Genomic DNA, 21,468 nt, shown 5'->3' on the forward strand with positions numbered 1-21,468 from the left:
AGGACGGGGCCATCTGGTCCCATACTAATGGATGTATAGGCAGTGACAGGACAAAGGCCACTCAGCACCCGGGGCAAACATACCAAACTGCCCCCCCATGTATGAGAATTATGTATCAGCAAAAATCCCCTCCCCCACTAATCTGCATAAATTCCCCCTCCAACCAGTTCAAATCCACCCTCCCAGCACAAATCTTTGCAACCATCTCCCCTCCAAGCACAAATCCTCTACTCCCCCCCCACTCCAAAGCCCCTCACGCAGCACAAATTCCACTCCTCCAAGCACAATTCCTCCCCCCAGATTTCCCCTTCTCACACAAATCCCCCTCCACCCCAAAACAAAATCCCCTCCTAGAAAAAATCCTCTAACCCCCCCACTCCAAAGCTCCCCTCCCAGCACAAATTCCACCCACAATTCCTCCCCCCCACCAGATTTTCCCTTCTCACACAAACCCCCCCCCCAAAAAAAAATCCCCTCCTAGAAAAAATCCTCTACCACTCCAAAGCTCCCCTCCCAGCACAAATTCCACCCTTCCCAGCACAATTCCTCTCCCCAGATTTCCCCTTCTTGCACAAATCATCCCTACTAGCACAAATCCCCCCCCCCCCCCAAAACAAAATCCCCTCCTAGAAAAAATCCTCTACCCCCCCCCCCCCCACTCCAAAGCTCCCCTCCCAGCACAAATTCCACTCCTCCAAGCACAATTACTCCCCCCAGATTTCCCCTTCTCGCACAAATCATCCCCACTAGCACAAATTCCCCCCCCCCCCCCCCAAAAAAAAAAAAATCCCCTCCGAGCACATTTCCTCTACCCCCCACTTCAAAACCCCCCTCCCAGCACAAATTCCAATCCTCCAAGCACAATTCCTCCCCCCAGATTTCCCCTTCTCGCACAAATCATTCCTGCCAGCACAAATCCCCCCCCTTCAAAAAAAAAATCCCCTCCTAGCAAAAATCCTCTACCCTCCACTCCAAAGCTCCCCTCCCAGCACAAATTCCACTCCTCCAAGCACAATTCCTCCCCCCAGATTTTCTCTTCCCACACAAAGCCCCCTTCCCCCCCAAAAAAAAAAATCCCCTTCTAGAAAAAATCCTCTACCCCCCCCCCCACTCCAAAGCTCCCCTCCCAGCACAAATTCCACCCACAATTCCCCCCCCCCCCCCAGATTTCCCCTTCTCACACAAATTCCCCCCCCCCGAAAAAAAATCCCCTCCTAGAAAAAATCCTCCCCCACTCTAAAGCTCCCCTCCCAGCACAAATTCCACCCCTCCAAGCACAATTACTCCCCCCAGATTTCCCCTTCTAGCACAAATCATCCATACTAGCACAAATCTCCCCCCCCCAAAAAAAAAAAAATATCCCCTCCTCCCCCACTCCAAAGTTCCCCTCCTAGCACAAATTCCACCCCTCCAAGCACAATTCCTCCCCCCAGATTTCCCCTTCTCACACAAATCGACCCTACTACCACAAATCCCCCCCCCCAAAAAAATCCCCTCCTAGTACAAATACCCTTCCCCCGCCTACCATATATCCTCTTCTAGTACAAACCCACCAAATCCTCTTCCCCCTCCCCCCCCAGCATAAATACCCCCGAATCACTACTCCTAGCACACCTTCTGAAATCTCCCATACTAAAACACTTCTTACTGCTGTGCCTCAAATTGCTCCTCCCAAGTCACCCCCCCCCCCCATTCACGATACCACAGTGCCCAGGCCAGCCGCCCCTCCTGCCCACAACCTGTGTATAGGAGGTCTGGACAGAAAGGAGGAGGGATGTAAACCAAGGACATGTCTCGGATTCCATGATGGACCGATGTACCCTTGGGATCTGTATGGACTCCCTCAATGGCCCATGGCAAAGATCTGCTCATGAGGATGGACATCCCCCTGGAAAAGGAGGACTATGTGGCATGAAATGCTTTTTGATCCCAGGACCAGAAGAACTTTGCCACCCACCCAAATGTGTCTCTTCTAAGAGAGGTGACAGGGAAATGCTATGTGCTCTCCTCTCTCCAGCCAAGGTCGGTGGAAGATCTGTTAGACCCATCAGGGTAGTCATGAAGGTCTAAGCGAGCGACTTCTACAGAACTGGGGCCTTCTGCTTGGTCCAGTGTGCCCGGCCCTCAAGGACTGATCCAGATCTCAAGGACAAGACCCCAAGGAGGATGCAGCCTGATTGGGGGCCATTACTTGACGTTCAGTGGGATCAGTTGTACCATCTTCCTTCCGAGAGAAAGATGTGGCCTTCCACCTCGGGGAGGTCCGTCCTGAATTTATAGTTTGTGATATCATAGGAGAAAAAGTCCATATGCTCCATTATGGTTTCATTGTAGGCATTGATGGCAGCTAAAATATCAGAGCCAGATGGTCAGGAATTGCTCACCTTCCACCGTAGCCATTTTCCTGGCTGTAGACATTCGGTGTCTTCAAGATGGCCGCCACTGGGTCAACGGGAGAAGAAGCCATTGGAATTCGGATGGGTCTCAGGTGCAGAGGAGGCGCCCAGGTTCCAGGAGCAGGATCACCAATATCGTGTCCCAGCCTGTCATAGGATAAAGTCAGGTTGATAACGGGAGCCGGACATCCAACTTGGTGTCACATCCTGGCCACCCCCCCCCCCTTGGTGTTCAGAGTGCGGAAAAACTTGACAAGAAAATTCACATCTCCTTGAACAAGTTCAAGGTCTCTCACCCTTGTGAGTTCTCTCGTGTACGTGAAGTTTTCCTTTATGAGAGAAACCTTTCCCGCACACTGAGCATGAAAACCGATAGTCCCCCGTGTGAACGCTCAGGTGCATAACAAGGTCACTTCTCCGGCCGAAGGATTTCCCGCACTCTGGACAGGAGAACGGCTTCTCTCCAGTGTGGACTTTCATGTGATTAGTTAGGTTTCCGTGTCGTGTGAAACCCTTCCCGCACTCTGGGCATGGAAACGGCATCTCGCCGGTGTGACTTCTCTGGTGGATGATAAGTTCTGATTTTACTGTGAAGGCTTTCTGGCATTGCGAGCAGGAAAAGGGCCTCTCCCCGGTGTGACTTCTCTGGTGTACAATAAGGCGGGATTTACTGACACACAGTTTCCCACACTCCGAGCATGAAAAGATCTCCTTACCGGCGTGGGCTCTCTGGTGTATGGTGAGTTCAGTTTGGGTATCAAAAAAAATCCCGCACTCCGAACATGACAAGGAACTCTTCACTCTGTGAGTTCTCTGATGCATCCAAAAATGGCTTTTCTGGTTGAAGCACAGGCCGCAGTCCGGACAGGAATACAGATTATCTGTGTGGATTCTCAGGTGTCGGGTGAGTCTATATCTCCGCAAAAATACTTTCCCGCACTCTGTACATGTATGCAGATTCTCCCCAGTGTGGGTTCTCAGGTGTTCTGTGAGTCTATCTTTGTGGGAAAAACATTTCCCGCACTCTTTACAGGGAAAAGTCTCACCAGTGTGAAGTCTCTCATGTCTTCGAAGATTGCTATTCCGCTTAAAACTTTGACCGCACTCCGAGCACAAATAAGTCTTCACTCCCGGAGGTTTTGTTGGGACTCCATTATCTCCTCCACCAAGATCTGCTATTGGAATCTGGGGCACCTCTGAGGAATTCCCAACATCACATTCATCTGTTAGGAAGAAACATTGTATCAGCATCAAACGTATTTCCATCGTTCATGTTCTGCAGTCATTGTAGATGTCGGTCTAGAAGTCACCAATGTACCATAGATCTGAGGGATGGAGATGGACCTTCCATATGGTGTCCAGTATCTCCTCCTCATTGGTTGGGAACATGACATTATATTGAGGAATGGAGATGGACCTTCCATATGGTGTCCAGTATTTCATTTGTTGGGAACGTGACGTTATATTGAGGAATGGAGATGGACCTTCCATATGGTGTCCAGTATCTCCTCCTCATTTGTTGGGAACATGACGTTATATTGAGGAATGGAGATGGACCTTTCATATGGTGTCCAGTATCTCCTCCTCATTTGTTGGGAACATTACGTTATATTGAGGAATGGAGATGGACCTTCCATATGGTGTCCATTATCCTCTCCTCATTGGTTGGATGAGGGATCTAGGTGGAGCCTCTGTACTGCTCTCTCCTTTCCAATAAAGTCTCCTCTTACCCGGTGATGTGAGGGGCGGCCGATTGTCCATCATGACGTCCTTGTAGAGGTCCTTGTGTCCTTCTAAATACTCCCACTCCTCCATGGAGAAATAGACAGTGACATCCTGATACCTTATAGGAACCTGACACACACACAATGATACAGTCACCATCCAGACACATCCCTTGTCTGTTACTGGAGAATGTCCCAGAATTCCCACACCGCTCACCTCTCCAGTCTGCAGATGGACCATCATGGTGGTCAGTTCCAGGATCTTCTTCTCTTTGCTCCTCTCAGGTAGGAGGGATGGAGGTGGAGGGATAGTAATGGGGTTCTGGCCTTTCCTCCATCTTGTAGATGGTTGGTGATATCTCTTCGTTGTGTCATTTTCAGGAGATTTCTTCATCATTACTTCACAATCCTGGGTTATACAATAGAAATGTCACTCTCCCATCATCCCACACCTCTATGGTCAGGTCTACTTACCGAGTACTGGTAAAAGTGTGCCAGTTTTAGCACAGGAGGAATTGTAGCAGTGTGGAGTATGGGATGTACAGCACAGTGTACAGTGTGAACTGAGTAGATTATAATGCATGGAATGAAGGAATGAATTGGTGGACTCTCATGGGGTAAATTTAGTGACACCTTGATTTCACACAAGTCTACCTCTATAATATACATAGTACACTGTGTAATGAGAGAGAAGGATGCTGGGGGGGAGGGGTTGGGGTAAGGGGAGTAGAGGTGGGGCAGGACATGTAGGAGGAGCCGAGAGTAAAGAACACATGAAGGTTCCCAATGCTGTGCAAGAAAGATAAAAGCAAACCTGTCTAATGGGAAACCACGAGTTCCTTCATTGGGAATCTGAACAAATCACATCCCAGTGCAGATCAAACATGAACCCTTCATCACACTCACCTCTCCGGTCAGCAGGCTGAAGATCTCCAGGGTGAGCTTCAATATTTTCTCAATCTGGGGAGATGCCTTCCTCTCAATCTTCACAAAACCCAAAGTCTGCTGATTGGCCACCATGACATCCTTGTAGAGATCCTTGTGTTCTTCTGAAGACTCCATCACTCCATACTCCTCATCCTCATCTTTATACTCTTCTTTTACAACAATGTTATAATCTTTGAGGTTTCCAATCTGAATGGATAACAAAAAAAATAATTGTACCAAACATGCTGTGTATAAATCATAACTACCAATAATTGTTCCTCATCTACCTGATGATGGTGAGGGATGGTGTGACCTTCCTGTGTGGAATCCTGAGAATACAGAGGACGGGGACATCTCTCTGGTGGGTTCCCATGACTGGATCCATCTGTAGGAAACACACACACTGACTGAATCCATTGTTTCTATGTGTTTATCAGATGATGGGGGATCTAGGTGGAGCCTCCGTACTGCTCTCCTTTCCAATAAAGTCACCTCTTACCCGGTGATGTGAGGGGCGGCCGATTGTCCATCATGATGTCCTTGTAGAGGTCCTTGTGTCCTTCTAAATACTCCCACTCCTCCATGGAGAAATAGACAGTGACACCCTGACACCTTATAGGAACCTGACACACACAATGATACAGTCACCATCCAGACACATCCCTTGTCTGTTACTGGAGAATGTCCCAGAATTCCCGGCACCGCTTACCTCTCCTGTCAGCAGATGGACCATCATGGTGGTCAGTTCCAGGATCTTCTGCTCTTTGTTCTTCTCAGGTATCAGAGAACGAGAGGGAGGCACCATGGTGGGGCTCTGGGTCCTGCTCCATCCTCCTGAGATTGGCTCCCCACTAGACTTCTTCACTACAATATAATCCTACAGATCAGGAGAAAGAGAAACCGATATCAATCATCTGACATCATCTACATGTCTACAAGAACATGGTCTATTGGCCAGACTAGACCAGAGTGATGTCATGTGACCTCCCAGAATCCTCCTCACCTCTCCGGTCAGGTCTGTGTGATGTCATGTGACCTCCCAGAATCCTCCTCACCTCTCCAGTCAGGTCTGTGTTTTATTAATAGAGATGAGAGTGATGTCATGTGACCTCCCAGAATCCTCTTCACCTCTCCGGTCAGGCCTGTGTGATGTCATGTGACCTCCCAGAATCCTCCTCACCTCTCAGGTCAGGTCTGTGTGATGTCATGTGACCTCCCAGAATCCTCCTCACCTCTCCGGTCAGGTCTGTGTGATGTCATGTGACCTCCCAGAATCCTCCTCACCTCTCCGGTCAGGTTTGTGTGATGTCATGTGACCTCCCAGAATCCTCCTCACCTCTCCGGTCAGGTCTGTGTGATGTCATGTGAACTCCCAGAATCCTCCTCACCTCTCCTGTCAGGTCTGTGTCTTATTAATAGAGATGAGAGTGATGTCATGTGACCTCCCAGAATCCTCCTCACCTCTCCAGTCAGCAGGTAGATGATCTCCAGGGTGAGGTTTAATATCTTCTCCATCCTTTCACTCCGGTCCTGCTCCATCCTGGTTGAGATGATCATGTGATCTGTACAGGTGACTCCAAGGCTTGGTATACTCCAGAATGAAAAGTCGACTCTTGGGAGCGTTGCTCGTGGTCCGTATTATGTGTATCTGAATATGAAACAGAGGACAAATGGTTGTGTGACCTCTGTGAAGTCCTCCATCCCGGGATTCTGCTGTTACATCATCTCCGTCAGGTGAAAGTAGTATTACTATCAGCCAAATATTCGATAAGAAAATGAAATATTTATTTGAACACATGTAAACCATTATTAATATATCAGGAGGCTAGAAGGAATCTCTGTACTCCGGTCCACCTTTCATATGAACGTTCAGAGAGAAGTTCCATTTTGGAAAGACGGGAGTGTGAGGAAGTGGTGAGACACCCAGACTGACATGTCACATAGTACGTGAGCGATGGGTGAGGAATCTGAAAGGGTGAGGAGTATAGAGATGAGTTACGTGTTGTAAGCATAGAAATGGGATTGGAAGCCACGGCCAATCTCCGGCCCCCCAGGAGGAGGTGTGGAGGACAGAGCCTTGGTGGACACCTATGGAATACTGGCCACCTCCAACCTTAACCAATCTCAAGCCAAAACTAGTCTCAGCCACCCCATCCCACCCAAGACAACAACCTGAAACATAGACCACTTCAAAGACTGACCAGATATCCGGGAACCACGAGGCACAGCCTGATCGGTAAGCTTGTTGGATGGTTGACGTGTCCTTCGTGATACAATGAGGTGTTCCACCATAGGTAGTGAGGTCACATGGTGGTCTATGTACCAACACAGCCGTCATACGGTGAATTCAAGAGAGTCATCATTGTACCGTCTCCATGTTTCTGGCGCTCAGAAAATTGGCTCCTGGAGCTGGTAGGTCCATAGAACGAGGATAAACCCAGACGTAGTACGTAGGGCGTGTACTGGTCGGTTCCAAAACTGGATCTGATGCTTAGAATTATCGATGTGTGGAGGGAGATATTCGATCTCTATGCAATTGTAGTGTGAGATCAATATATTCACAAATTATTACTTCCCTCCTCATCCGTCCCAACAATGTCTCCTCTTTACTTCCTCCTGACTCACTTCTCACCCACAACTGCCTATTTATAGCTGACATCACTTCCTGTCTGTACCTGGCATCACTTCCTGTCTGTGGTGGTCATAGAGACTTCTTGTGTGTTCCATTGTATATAGGGAAGATCACCATCTTGTGGAGACTCTAGGGACTGCAGTCTGGCCAGCCTCCTTGTTGGGGATCCGGATCACATTTCAGTTAACCCTTTGAGTCTCCGGGATCCCTTCTCCCTATACGCCCCTGTCAGTCCCACAGCATTTTTTTCTTTGTCAGCTTTTTATTGTAATATATTATACGTCATCTGTTTGGCAAAGATAAGGCTTTAATTTATTAGAACATTTGAAATAATATAAATTGTATATAAATAGTTAAATACATTCATTCTTTTATTCACAACGAATTCATGAACGCTGCACTCTGTACAATGGGATGTGCGTCACTTATTTCCTCTGCACCCTGTATACTGAGCTGCACATTACATACTCCTGAACCCTGCACTCTACAGGCTGGACTGTTACATACTCCTGACCCCTGCACTCTACAGGCTGGACTGCTACATACTCCTGCCCCTGCATTCTGCAGGCTCGACTGTTACATACTCCTGACCCCTGCACTCTGTAGTCTGGATTGTTACATACTCCTGACACCTGCACTCTGTAGGCTGGACTGTTACATATTCCTGACCCCTGCACTCTGCAGGCCGGACTAATACATGTTACATACTCCTGACCCCTGTACTCTGCAGGCTGGATTGTTACATGTTACATACTCCTGACCCCTGCACTCTGCAGGCTGGACTGTTACATACTCCCGACCACTGCACTCTGCAGGCTGGACTGTTACATATGCCTATATCCGCTCTCCCCGGACCCCACATTTGTTTTATCCGCTCTCCCCAGACCCCGCATTCCCTATATCCGCTCTCCCCGAATTCCGCATTCGCTATATCCGCTCTCCCCGGACCCCGCATTCACTATATCCCCCCTCCCCGGACCCCGCATTCACTATATCCGCTCTCCCCGGACCCCGCATTCACTATATCCGCTCTCCCTGGACCCCACATTTACTATATCTGCTCTCCCCGGACCCCGCATTCACTATATCCCCCCTCTTCGGACCCCGCATTCACTATATCCGCTCCCCCCGGACCCCGCATTCACTATATCCGCTCCCCCCGGACCCCGCATTCACTATATCTGCTCTCCCCGGACCCCGCATTCACTATATCCGCTCTCCCCGGACCCCAAATTCACCTTTGCTCATCAGCAGTATATAGCAGTCTTGTGACTTCTATCAGTGTCCAGCAGAGCACTGGTTAAAGCTTTTAGGAGGAGTTTTCATTTTGCTCTAGGAGGATGCAGGACTCCTGACCTCTGGACAGTGCTGATTGACCCTGTGCTGATCACATGCACTCTCCCAAGAATAAAAAAAACCTCTCTAGCAATACACACCCAACTGAGCATGTGCAGAGTGACTCTACACAATATGTCTTATCAGGACATAAGAGGGGGGCACTGGAAGAAGAGGAAGATCAGAGAAGACAGGATCAAACATCCTTTTTACACAATTCAGATGATTAACCCCTTAGGTCTCACAGTGAGTATAACCAGCATGCCTTGCTGCCTCTACAGACGGATTGTACTGCGAGGGGGGAGGAACACTTTACAATACAGAAGGGATGGACAGCCACAAGACACAAAGAAATGCCCAACGGTTTATTCTATGGGGTCGCCTCTTCCAGAAAATAGGAGGATTGCAGTCTCTAGCAACAGTTAAAAATTTAACTTTTAACGGGTGAAGGAGGAGGAGCTTTCTGCAGCCGAAACGCGTTGGGAGCTCTAGGTGGTGTGGCTCTATGTGGTGCAGCTCAACAACCCTCAAACATTTGGGCTCTCGGTGCTTCTGTTGTATTCCTTTCGTATAAAATGCTTTCAGAGTGCAGGAAACGTCGCTGGCCCTTGTGAATTCTCCGGTGAACGCAAGATCAAACTTATCAATGGAACATTTCCCACACTGGTCAGGAAAGAGGACGCTGACCCATGTGACTTTTCCGTCCTTTATCAGTCTAGGATTTGCATGAAAAAAGACGCTCCTGCACCTGTGTTTACCAAGAGCAGATTTCAGTGGGAAACATTTCCCACACATTGAGCATGGAGAAGGGCGTTCTCCTGTGTGGCTTTGTAGGTGTTGAAGAAGATGGGAATTTTCTAAGTTTTTCTGCACTCTGAACAGGGGTAAGGTCACTCCCCCGTGTGGGTTCTCTGGTGTCTATGAAGTTTTCCTTTATGAGAGAAACCTTTCCTGCACTCCGCACATGAAAAACGATATTCTCCTGTGTGACTGCTCAGGTGTATATCAAGTTCACTTTTTTGGATGAAGGATTTCCCCCACTCTGGACAGGAGAATGTCTTCTCATCGGTGTGTTTTTTTTAAAGCAACCTGGTCATAAGAAACACTTCCAGCACTCTGGTCATGAAAACAACATCTCACCGGTGTGACTTCTCTGGTGTACAAGATGGAATTTACTGTCGCACAATTTCCCACACTCTGAGCATTCGAAGATCTCCTTACCGGCGTGGGCTCTCTGGTGTATGGTGAGTTCAGTTTTATTACCAAAAGAAATCCGGCACTCCGAACATGACAAGGAACTCCTATGAACTTTCTGATGGCTCCAAAGATTGCCTTTCTGATTGAAGCATTTCCCACACTCTGGACAAGAGTACGGTTTCTCCCCTGTGTGGATTCTCAAGTGTACAACAAGTGCCTCTTTCCGTATAAATCCTTTCCCACACTCTGTACATGTATGACGCTTTTCACCCGTGTGGATCTGCTGGTGTATGTAAAGTTTATCCTTCCTCAAAAAACATTTCCCGCACTCTGCACACGGAAAACCTTCGCCCGTGTGAATTCTTAAATGTCTATGTAGATGATCTTTCCGTTTAAAACTTTGGCCGCACTCCGAGCACAAAAAAGGCCTTTCCTTCTCAGGATCTGTTGGGATTCCATTAACTTCTCCACCAAGATCTGCCAATGGAATCTGGGGCCCCTGTGAGGAATTCCCAACATCACATCCATCTGTTAGGAAGAAACATTGTATCAGCATCAAACGTATTTCCATCGTTCATGTTCTGCAGTCATTGTGGATGTCGGTCTAGAAATCACCGATGTACCATAGATCTGAGGAATGGAGATGGACCTTCCATATGGTGTCCAGCATCTCCTCATTTGTTGGGAACGTGACGTTATATTGAGGAATGGAGATGGACCTTCCATATGGTGTCCAGTATCTCCTCATTTGTCGGGAACATGACGTTATATTGAGGAATGGAGGTGGACCTTCCATATGGTGTCCAGTATATCCTCCTCATTTGTAGGGAACATAACGTTATATTGAGGAATGGAGATGGACCTTCCATATGGTGTCCAGTATATCCTCATTTGTCGGGAACATGACGTTATATTGAGGAATGGAGATGGACCTTCCATATGGTGTCCAGTATCTCCTCATTGGTTGGGAACATGACGTTATATTGAGGAATGGAGATGGACCTTTCATATGGTGTCCAGTATCTCCTCACCATTGGTTGGGAACATGACGTTATATTGAGGAATAGAGATGGACCTTCCATATGGTGTCCAGTATCTCCTCCTCATTTGTTGGGAACATGACGTTATATTGAGGAATGGAGATGGACCTTTCATATGGTGTCCAGTATCTCCTCATTTGTTGGGAACATGACGTTATATTGAGGAATGGAGATGGACCTTTCATATGGTGTCCAGTATCTCATTTGTTGGGAACATGATGTTATATTAAGGAATGGAGATGGACCTTTCATATGGTGTCCAGTATCTCCTCCTCATTTGTTGGGAACGTGACGTTATATTGAGGAATGGAGATGGACCTTTCATATGGTGTCCAGTATCTCCTCCTCATTTGTTGGGAACGTGACGTTATATTGAGGAATGGAGATGGACCTTTCATATGGTGTCCAGTATCTCCTCCTCATTGGTTGGAACGTGACATTATATTGAGGAATGGAGATGGACCTTTCATATGGTGTCCAGTATCTCCTCCTCATTGGTCGGGAACATGACGTTATATTCAGGAATGGAGATGGACCTTCCACATGGTGTCCAGGATCTCCTCATTTGCTGGATGGGGGATCTAGGTGGAGCCTCCGTACTGCTCTCTCCTTTCCAATAAAGTCACCTCTTACCCGGTGATATGAGGGGCGGCTGATTGTCCATCATGACGTCCTTGTAGAGGTCCTTGTGTCCTTCTAAATACTCCCACTCCTCCATGGAGAAATAGACAGTGACACCCTGACACCTTATAGGAACCTGACACACACAATGATACAGTCACCATCCAGACACATCCCTTTCCTGTTACTGGAGAATGTCCCAGAATTCCCGGCACCGCTCACCTCTCCTGTCAGCAGATGGACCATCATGGTGGTTAGTTCCAGGATCTTCTGCATGTTGTATCTCTCAGGTAGGAGGGATGGAGGTGGGGGGATGGTAATATGGTTCTGGCCTCTCCTCCATCTTGTAGAGGGTTGGTGATATCTCCTCGCTGGGTCATGCTCAGTAGAGTATTTCATCATTACTTCACAGTCCTGGGTTATACAATAGAAATGTCACTCTCCCATCACCCCTCACCCCTCACCTCTATGGTCAGGTCTATATTTAGTAAGGACTGGTACGTCTGATGTTTAAGCACAGGAGGGACTATGAAGATGAATGCAGTCTGCGGTATGGCAAGGGGATTGGGGGGGGGCTGTGGAGACCAGTCTACTGCAGGTATATATCAGAGAGCAGACTGTGAAGCATTGTGGAGTATGAAGTGTAAAGAACGATGTACCATGTGGATGAGCGCAGAGCACGGGTGTCAAACTGGCGGCCCTCCAGCTCTTGCCAAACTACAAGTCCCATGAGGCATTGCAAGATTGACAGTTACAAGCATGACTCCTGAAAGCAGAGGCATGATGGGACTTGTAGTTTGGCAACAGGTGGAGGGCCACCAATTTGACACCCCTGGTGTAGGACATGGAAAGTACAGCACAGTACAAAGTGGCAGCCGTGCAGGATACGGACGATGAAAAGGCATCTGAAACGGGCTGATGTTCCTTTCCTCCATGTCTCACTGAACCCTTTGTGCACCAGATGTTGACATGGAAGTGTCCCTCTGGTGGGAATGGGTTCTTCTGAGCCACTCTAGGCACTTAGAAGAGGGTCTGGCTCCTACACACGGGGTACCTTTACTTTGAGGTGCGTCCAGGCCTTGCGACAAGATTGAGGCCACTATGGGAAGAATTCATGGGACCTCCGGCATCAGAGGCGAGCGATGCGCCACGCACACTTGCACCACCATTTCCTAGTTACCTCTCAGGTTCCCGTTCTCATGTAGCTCTTCCCAAGTGAAGAAGTCGGTGCTGCGCCCAGAGACAATCCCCACGGCGGTGGAGTTCCGGTGCTCCGGCTCTGTGTGTCTTCCCAGCACAGAGGCAACCAAATGATGAGGATTGGTATGGCCGACACTCATCTTCCTGAATATTAAACTTTATTGAGCGAGTAAAATGAGCACAGAAAACAGATTACGAGTTTCCTCGATGTTGCCGAAATGTGTGAGCCGTTTTCTGTGCACATTTTACTCGCTCAATAAAGTTTAATATTCAGGAAGATGAGTGCCGGCCATACCGATCCTCATCATTCAGCTCTTCCCAAGTAGCTCACAATGAGGCGGGACCATGGCGGGCTCCAACGGGCACCTAACCTCAACTCTTGCCCTTCCCTATCTCTCTGCAGGATCTTGACCTCTGAGTGGCAATTCCATTAGGGTTGCTATGGGAATGCGGTGTAGGGAGAACTGCCGACATCTCCCTTGCGGGTAGAGGCCAATCCACCTACAACGCGTTGTAGACAGGCTGCTCGCCGGCTTGTACTCTCCGTTGCCAATAGCAGCCACATGTATACCTTGCATTAAGGTGACTTCAGCAGGCTTCTCCTCATACCCTAAGTGCTAACGACCCAAACAGTATACCAAAGCCGGTTACCTGCATTGCACCCCTTTTAATCCATTGGGGCCCGTGCTTCCTGGCCCTTTAAGGGTTTCAGAAGCCGGGGCGGGGTTTTAAAGTCATGTGACCTCCATGATTCACCGGCGGTCACATGATCGGGAAAGGTCCTGATCGAAAGAGGAGATAGGGACCTTTCCGTGAGTACCGGACCACGTTTTTCTTAATTGCACACAAATGTGCGGCCACTCGGACTCAAGGACCACACACCGGGAGGCCACACATTTGCGTGTGGCCGGCGCGAGGAGGTTACGGACTTCAGACCGGGCAGAGTACACGGTTACACGTCCAATAACAGTTCACAGTCCAAAGCTCCTAACACACTCATGATTCCTATTCCCAGACTATGTGCTGCCCCGACATACCTGCAGAGGAGATTTCCGTGTCTCTGTGTCGGTCCATGTATGGCTCCAGCAGCTGGCATCTTCAGGGATAGAGTCCCCCAACGTTGCTGTTCTTCAGAGCCTAGTCTCCTGCAGCAGAACCCTCTTTACTTTTGGGACATATCACGAACCCCAACACCACCCTGTGGTGGGACCTTGGAGGACTCTCGCAGGGCTCCGCACCAGTGTGCCCATTTATACCAGAGGCTCAGTGGGCCGGGTCCAACAATATACCGCCATAGCTAGAACCTGGGAAAGTGCGTTAACCCATCTCCTCCTGTCCGGGGAAGCACCTACGTTCTAGACCAGGGATGTTAAACTGGTGGCCCTCCAGCTGTTGTGGAACTACAATTCCCATCATGCCTCTGCCTTTGGGAGTCATGCATGTAGCTGTCAGCTTTGCAATTCCTCATGGGACTTGTAGTTTGGAAACAGCTGGAGGGCCACCAGTATGACACCCGTGTTCTAGACTGTCTACAAGTAAACCTGTCCAATGGACAAAGCACAAGTCTGCTCTAGTGTGAATCTGAACAAATCCCAACTCAGCATACAAGACACTCAAATATTAACCACTTCATCACACTCAACTCTCCAGTCAGCAGGCGGAGGATCTCCAGGGTGAGCTTCAATATCTTCTCATTCAGGGGAAACTCCTTCCTCTCAATCGTCACTAAAGTCTGCCGATTGTCCATCATGACATCCTTGTAGAGATCCTTGTGTCCTGAAAACTCCATCACACCGTACTCATCCTCCTCTTTATACTCTTCTTTAACAACAATACAATTATCTCCGAGGATTCCACTCTGAATATATAACAAAACATTCATTGTAACCAACGTACTCTCAGGGAATGCCTGAACGATTCACTTAGTCAGCTAAATTGATTGAATCGCAGTGCTTACAATACAAGAATCATTTATGAAAATAATTGAACTGAGTTAATTCATTATTTTGAGCTATTTAAGCAGAAATCCTTAAACAGCATGACAAGATCAGTATAAGTGTAGACTGCAGACTACCGAGATAAAATATTTATTTACAATGTGTCACTTACAAACACTGGGAACAGTTTGATTAATAGGTTGTCACGGACACCGTGATTTACAACGAGTTGCTAAGGCCTTGGTATATCTCATGATTAAAGAAAATATGTCATTTCCCCAACAAACTACATAAATATTGGGATGATAACTTCCCTTCAGTCCTCCTTCAGGTAGGACAAGACATTTCAGCCCCAATATATACACAACTGGATGGACGAAATTCTCCATACTTACCTTTCTTTAATCTTTTCCTAAAATCTTCCAACTATCTCTAGTTTTATAGGATGACCCTTGAAATGGGTCTTTTCTTTCCAGACGGCGTCTCGCAGGTCGACTTTTTCCTCACACAAGGTCTTTCATTTCAGTGGAGAATATTCGAGGTTCGTGTTTCCTGCTAATCAGGACAATATGGAGAAAGAGGTTCATCGTGCCATAGAAGGCTGGCCTCGTCCACAATGCCACGTGTGAGATCTGAGACTCCTTGTAAACATAGAGGTGTCATATGAAGGCATCCTGAAGATTTCCTCGGCCATGAAATTAGTCGATTTGTTGAGGCCCATCACCCACGAGACAATGTTACCCTGACAAGATACTTACTTTGTCCACCTGGCCCGTTCTTCAGAGGCTGAAGGGTCCCTGACTCCTTCACAATGTGTCTGTGGATCAAATCGTCTCAATGGAACTGAAAACATTTGTCTCCGCCTACCTGGAATCTCTCATACAGTCCAAAATCAAACATGATAATATAGATATATTCCCCATAAAGATTCTGACAATACTCGTGTATAGATCATCTACCTGATGATGGTGAGGGATGGTGCAATCTTCCTGCGTGGAATCCCGGGAATACAGAGGACAGGGACATCTTTCTGCTGGATTCCCATGACTGGATCCATCTACCTGATGATGGTGAGGGATGGTGTGACCTTCCTGTGTGGAATCCCGGGAATACAGAGGACAGGGACATCTCTCTGGTGGGTTCCCATGACTGGATCCATCTGTAGGAAACACACACACTGACTGAATCCATTGTTTTTCTGTGTTTATCAGATGATGGGGGATCTAGGTGGAGCCTCCATACTGCTATCTCCTTTCCAATAAAGCCTCCTCTTACCCGGTGATATGAGGGGCGGCTGATTGTCCATCATGACGTCCTTGTAGAAGTCCTTGTGTCCTTCTAAATACTCCCACTCCTCCATGGAGAAATAGACAGTGACACCCTGACACCTTATAGGAACCTGACACACACAATGATATAGTCACCATCCAGACACATCCCTTATCTGCTACTGGAGAATGTCCCAGAATTCCTGGCACCGCTCACCTCTCCTGTCAGCAGATGGACCATCATGGTGGTCAGTTCCAGGATCTTCTGCTCTTTGTTCCTCTCAGGTATCGGAGAATGAGGGGGAGGCACCATGGTGGGGCTCTGGGTCCTGCTCCATCCTCCTGAGATTGGCTCCCCACTAGACTTTTTCACTACAACATAATCCTACAGATCAGGAGAAAGAGAAACAGATATCAATCATCTGACATCATCTACATGTCTACAAGAAGAACATGGTCTATTGGCCAGACTAGACCAGAGTGATGTCATGTGACCTCCCAGAATCCTCCTCACCTCTCCGGTCAGGTCTGTGTGATGTCATGTGACCTCCCAGAATCCCCCTCACCTCTCCGGTCAGGTCTGTGTGATGTCATGTGACCTCCCAGAATCCCCCTCACCTCTCCGGTCAGGTCTGTGTGATGTCATGTGACCTCCCAGAATCCCCCTCACCTCTCCGGCCAGCAGGTAGATGATCTCCAGGGTGAGGCTTAGTATCCTCTCCATCCTGTGCCGCGGTCCCGCCTTCATCCTCCAGTCATGTGATCTGTACAGGACAGTCCTTTTCATAGGTGGGCCATACGCTGAAGCTTACCCTCACATCCAGTCATCAGTGACTCCAGAATGAAGGGACGGCCCCGGAGTTCAGCTTGTGGTCCGTATTCTGATTACCACCCAAAAGACAGAAGGTTGTGTGAGGTCTATGAAGTCCTCCATCCCGGGAATCTCCTATTCCTTGTTACATCGTCTCCATGAGGGGAAAGGAGAATTCCTACCAGACAAGTTCTCAATGAGAAGATTAAACATTTATTTGAACCATCTTCTATATCAGGAGACTACAATGACCCCTTTGATGATTGGCTACCTCCTGGTGTTGGATTTTCAGGATTGTTTATATCAGAATGTCCCAAAGAGAGTAAATGTCTAATGGCCTCCTCACTGTGACCCCATCCTCAGAGACCACGAGCTCAATGTCTGGAGGATACCCATTCTCTTCCACCTTTCTGCTGCCATTGACACAGCTGACCTCTAGCTCCTCCTCAAAAAATTCTACTCCTTGGCCTCCAAGACTCGGCTCTTTCCTGGATCTCCTCCTATCTCACCGCCCCTTCACTGTCGGGTACAACTCCTTTCTTCTCCCCATTGGGGTTTCCTCAAGGCTCTATCCCCAAACCTACAACTCTGTCACCTCCTCTTCTCTTTCCAAAGGAGGACCCCACGGTTCTGTACTCTGCCCCCCTTTTATTTTCTATCTGCACCTTCTCTTGTTCAATGTCCTCCACCCCTCTCTGCCAATCCCTCCACTGACCTCCATTTAGTGTCCTCCACCTCTCTCTGCCAATCCCTCCACTGGCCTCCATTCAGTGTCCTCCACCCCTCTCTGCCAATCCCTCCACTGACCTCCATTTAGTGTCCTCCACCCCTCTCTGCTGATCCTTCCACTGACCTACATTCAGTGTCTCCCACCTCTCTCTGCCAATCCCTCCACTGCCCTCCACTCAGTGTCCTCCACCCCTCTCTGCCGATCCCTCCACTGGCCTCCATTCAATGTCCTCCACCCCTCTCTGCCGATCCTTCCACTGGCCTACATTCAGTGTCCCCCACCTCTCTCTGCCAATCCCTCCACCCCTCTCTGCCAATCCCTCCACTGGCCTCCACCCCTCTCTGCCAATCTCTCCACTGCCTTCCACTCAGTGTCCTCCGCCCCTCTCTGCCAATCCCTCCACTCAGTGTCCTCCATCCCTCTCTGCCAATCCCTCCACTGGCCTCCACTCAGTGTCCTCCACCCCTCTCTGCCAATCCCTCCACTGGCCTGCACTCAGTGTCCTCCACCACTATCTGCCAATCCCTCCACTCAGCGTCCTCCACCCCTCTCTGCCAATCCCTCCACTGGCCTCCACTCAGTGTCCTCCTCCCCTCTCTGCCAATCCTCCCACTGGCCTCCACTCAGTGTCCTCCACCCCTCTCTGCCAATCTCTCCACTGCCCATCATTCAGTGTCCTCTACCCCTCTCTGCCAATCCCTCCACTGGCCTCTACTCAGTGTCCTCCACCCCTCTCTGCCAATCCCTCCACTGGCCTCCACTCAGTGTCATCCACCCCCTCTGCCAATCCCTCCACTGGCCTCCACCCCTCTCTGCCAATCCCTCCACTGCCCTCCACTCAGTGTCCTCCACCCCTCTCTGCCAATCCCTCCACTGGCCTCCATTCAGTGTCCTCCACCCCTCTCTGCCAATCCCTCCATTCAGTGTCCTCCTCCCCTCTCTGCCAATCCCTCCATTCAGTGTCCTCCTCCCCTCTCTGCCAATCCCTCCACTGGCTACCATTTAGTGTCCTCCACCCTTCTCTGCCAATCCCTCCACTGGCCTCCATTCAGTGTCCTCCTCCCCTCTCTGCCAATCTCTCCACTGGCCTCCATTCAGTGTCCTCCACCCCTCTCTGCCAATCCCTCCACTGGCCTCCATTCAGTGTCCTCCACCCCTCTCTGCCAATCCCTCCACTGGCCTCCATTCAGTGTCCCCCACCTCTCTCTGCCAATCCCTCCACCCCTCTCTGCCAATCCCTCCACTGGCCTCCACCCCTCTCTGCCAATCTCTCCACTGCCTTCCACTCAGTGTCCTCCGCCCCTCTCTGCCAATCCCTCCACTCAGTGTCCTCCATCCCTCTCTGCCAATCCCTCCACTGGCCTCCACTCAGTGTCCTCCACCCCTCTCTGCCAATCCCTCCACTGGCCTGCACTCAGTGTCCTCCACCACTATCTGCCAATCCCTCCACTCAGCGTCCTCCTCCCCTCTCTGCCAATCCTCCCACTGGCCTCCACTCAGTGTCCTCCACCCCTCTCTGCCAATCTCTCCACTGCCCATCATTCAGTGTCCTCTACCCCTCTCTGCCAATCCCTCCACTGGCCTCTACTCAGTGTCCTCCACCCCTCTCTGCCAATCCCTCCACTGGCCTCCACTCAGTGTCATCCACCCCCTCTGCCAATCCCTCCACTGGCCTCCACCCCTCTCTGCCAATCCCTCCACTGCCCTCCACTCAGTGTCCTCCACCCCTCTCTGCCAATCCCTCCACTGGCCTCCATTCAGTGTCCTCCACCCCTCTCTGCCAATCCCTCCATTCAGTGTCCTCCTCCCCTCTCTGCCAATCCCTCCATTCAGTGTCCTCCTCCCCTCTCTGCCAATCCCTCCACTGGCTACCATTTAGTGTCCTCCACCCTTCTCTGCCAATCCCTCCACTGGCCTCCATTCAGTGTCCTCCTCCCCTCTCTGCCAATCTCTCCACTGGCCTCCATTCAGTGTCCTCCACCCCTCTCTGCCAATCCCTCCACTGGCCTCCATTCAGTGTCCTCCACCCCTCTCTGCCAATCCCTCCACTGGCTTCCATTTAGTGTCCTCCACCCCTCTCTGCCAATCTCTCCACTGGCCTCCATTCAGTGTCCTCCACCCCTCTCTGCCAATCCCTCCATTCAGTGTCCTCCTCCCCTCTCTGCCAATCCCTCCACTGGCTACCATTTAGTGTCCTCCACCCTTCTCTGCCAATCCCTCCACTGGCCTCCATTCAGTGTCCTCTTCCCCTCTCTGCCAATCCCTCCACTGGCCTCCATTCAGTGTCCTCCACCCCTCTCTGCCAATCCCTCCACTGGCCTCCATTCAGTGTCCTCCACCCCTCTCTGCCAATCCCTCCACTGGCTTCCATTTAGTGTCCTCCACCCCTCTCTGCCAATCTCTCCACTGGTCTCCATTCAGTGTCCTCCACCCCTCCCTGCCAATCCCTCCATTGAGTGTCCTCCACCCCTCTATTGGTCTCCAATCACCCGACAGATAAAACTGATACTATTAATATCATATGAAGCCATTCACAGCTCTGCCCTCAGCTCCATCACCAACCTCACCTCAAAATACAACCCAACCGTCCTCTTCATCTGTCTCTACTTCCAGCTGACCCCCATCTCCATCCTATGACGTGACATCACTTCCTGTCTCCAGCTGTCATAAAGACTCTCAGTGTCAGCAAGGTCCCCACCTTGTGGAGATGACGAGAACTGCGGTTCCTTTTTTGGCTGCCATTATTATACACCTTCCCGTGACATTCCATCGTGATTTCAGATCCACATTTCAGGTGAAGGAACAGATCTCCATTAGTCCAGAGAAGGAGTGAAGCCACTCCCTGTTGCCTGACTCCCTCGGCTGGATGTCGGTTCCAAGCATCAACTACACTTTTAGGAACAACTTTAAAACTTTCTAAGGTTACTTTTCAGCTTTCCTCCTCATAGTTGGAGGTCGTATCCCCGTGTTCGTAATCTCAAATACTTCCTGAACCTTCTTTACATCCATCATGGTCAGCTCCATCCCTTCCTCCAGACTGGACATATTCGGTTCCAGCAGTCTCTCCCGATATATTCTGTCCTCCAGAACCTCCACCATGTGTGGTCCCCGTCTCTGGGCTGGTTCTGTCTTATCAATATCTTTATGTAGGTGAGATCTCCAGAACTGGACCCAGTATTCTACATGAGGTCCAACTAAAGATCTACATAGAGGAATCAGGACCTCCTTCCCCCTGCCGGTGACCTCTCCAGTGATATAAAGATCTATATAGAGGAATCAGGACCTCCTTCCTCCTGCCGGTGACCCCTCTAATGATAGATCTATATAGAGGAATCAGGACCTCCTTCCTCCGGCCGGTGACCCCTCTAATGATAGGATCTATATAGAGGAATCAGGACCTCCTTCCTCCCGCCGGTGATCGCTCTAGTGATAGGATCTATATAGAGGAATCAGGACCTCCTTCCTCTTGCCGGTGACCCCTCTAATGATAGGATCTATATAGAGGAATCGGGACCTCCTTCCTCCTGCCAGTGACCCCTCTAGTGATAGGATCTATATAAAGGAATCGGGACCTCCTTCCTCCCGCCGGTGACCCCTCTAGTGATAGGATCTATATAGAGGAATCAGGACCTCCAACTGAAAGGGATTTG

The 21,468-nt window shown here is 49.6% G+C and overlaps 2 protein-coding genes and 1 pseudogene across 4 annotated transcripts; all 3 read right to left on the minus strand.

The window, feature by feature from the left end:
* Positions 1 to 1,597: 1,597 nt before the first annotated feature.
* On the minus strand, positions 1,598 to 7,898 carry LOC149455992 (uncharacterized). Its single transcript, XM_089685584.1, has 9 exons — positions 7,249 to 7,898; positions 6,509 to 6,695; positions 5,757 to 5,924; positions 5,547 to 5,670; positions 5,335 to 5,432; positions 5,027 to 5,254; positions 4,338 to 4,529; positions 4,127 to 4,250; positions 1,598 to 3,619 (listed from the first exon to the last, which is right to left on the minus strand). The coding sequence occupies exons 2-9, from the start codon at positions 6,602 to 6,604 to the stop codon at positions 2,679 to 2,681; spliced, it is 1,971 nt and encodes a 656-aa protein (XP_089541710.1). The 5' UTR covers positions 6,605 to 6,695; positions 7,249 to 7,898; the 3' UTR covers positions 1,598 to 2,678.
* A 68-nt stretch (positions 7,899 to 7,966) lies between these two features.
* On the minus strand, positions 7,967 to 13,233 carry LOC149455993 (uncharacterized; annotated as a pseudogene). The gene is made up of 3 exons (XR_016313972.1): positions 12,095 to 13,233; positions 11,885 to 12,008; positions 7,967 to 10,739 (listed from the first exon to the last, which is right to left on the minus strand). The product of XR_016313972.1 is annotated as an uncharacterized LOC149455993 (transcript).
* Positions 13,234 to 13,886: 653 nt separating this feature from the next.
* On the minus strand, positions 13,887 to 21,444 carry LOC149455994 (uncharacterized). 2 transcript variants are annotated; one of them, XM_089685624.1, is made up of 6 exons: positions 20,386 to 21,444; positions 16,948 to 17,158; positions 16,495 to 16,662; positions 16,285 to 16,408; positions 15,969 to 16,168; positions 13,887 to 14,930 (listed from the first exon to the last, which is right to left on the minus strand). In XM_089685624.1, exons 2-6 carry the CDS (start codon positions 17,062 to 17,064, stop codon positions 14,670 to 14,672), a joined length of 870 nt encoding a protein of 289 aa, XP_089541750.1. In that variant the 5' UTR covers positions 17,065 to 17,158; positions 20,386 to 21,444; the 3' UTR covers positions 13,887 to 14,669. The 2 variants fall into 2 exon arrangements, with proteins under 2 accessions (XP_089541750.1, XP_089541749.1); XM_089685623.1 differs by having other exon boundaries at positions 16,948 to 17,266.
* Between the last annotated feature and the right edge of the window lie 24 nt (positions 21,445 to 21,468).

The sequence above is a fragment of the Staurois parvus genome, unplaced genomic scaffold, assembly GCF_062004578.1.
Source record: "Staurois parvus isolate SC_StPar_1 unplaced genomic scaffold, SC_StPar_1.0 ptg000380l, whole genome shotgun sequence".
In the NCBI taxonomy this organism is placed as follows: domain Eukaryota; kingdom Metazoa; phylum Chordata; class Amphibia; order Anura; family Ranidae; genus Staurois; species Staurois parvus.

Bases quoted from the DNA above. Each gene is read 5' to 3' on its own strand.
- LOC149455994 (XM_089685624.1), bottom strand. From the start codon at position 17,064: ATGAAAAGGACTGTCCTGTACAGATCACATGACTGGAGGATGAAGGCG. The intron at 16,169-16,284 runs GTAAGAGGAGGC...TGTTTCCTACAG, and splicing joins GCCGCCCCTCATATCACCGG to ATGGATCCAGTCATGGGAAC. The intron at 14,931-15,968 runs GTAGATGATCTA...TTATATATTCAG, and splicing joins CCATCCCTCACCATCATCAG to AGTGGAATCCTCGGAGATAA.
- LOC149455992 (XM_089685584.1), bottom strand. From the start codon at position 6,604: ATGATCATCTCAACCAGGATGGAGCAGGACCGGAGTGAAAGGATGGAG. The intron at 5,671-5,756 runs GTAAGCGGTGCC...TGTGTGTGTCAG, and splicing joins TCCATCTGCTGACAGGAGAG to GTTCCTATAAGGTGTCAGGG. The intron at 5,255-5,334 runs GTAGATGAGGAA...TTATCCATTCAG, and splicing joins CCATCCCTCACCATCATCAG to ATTGGAAACCTCAAAGATTA.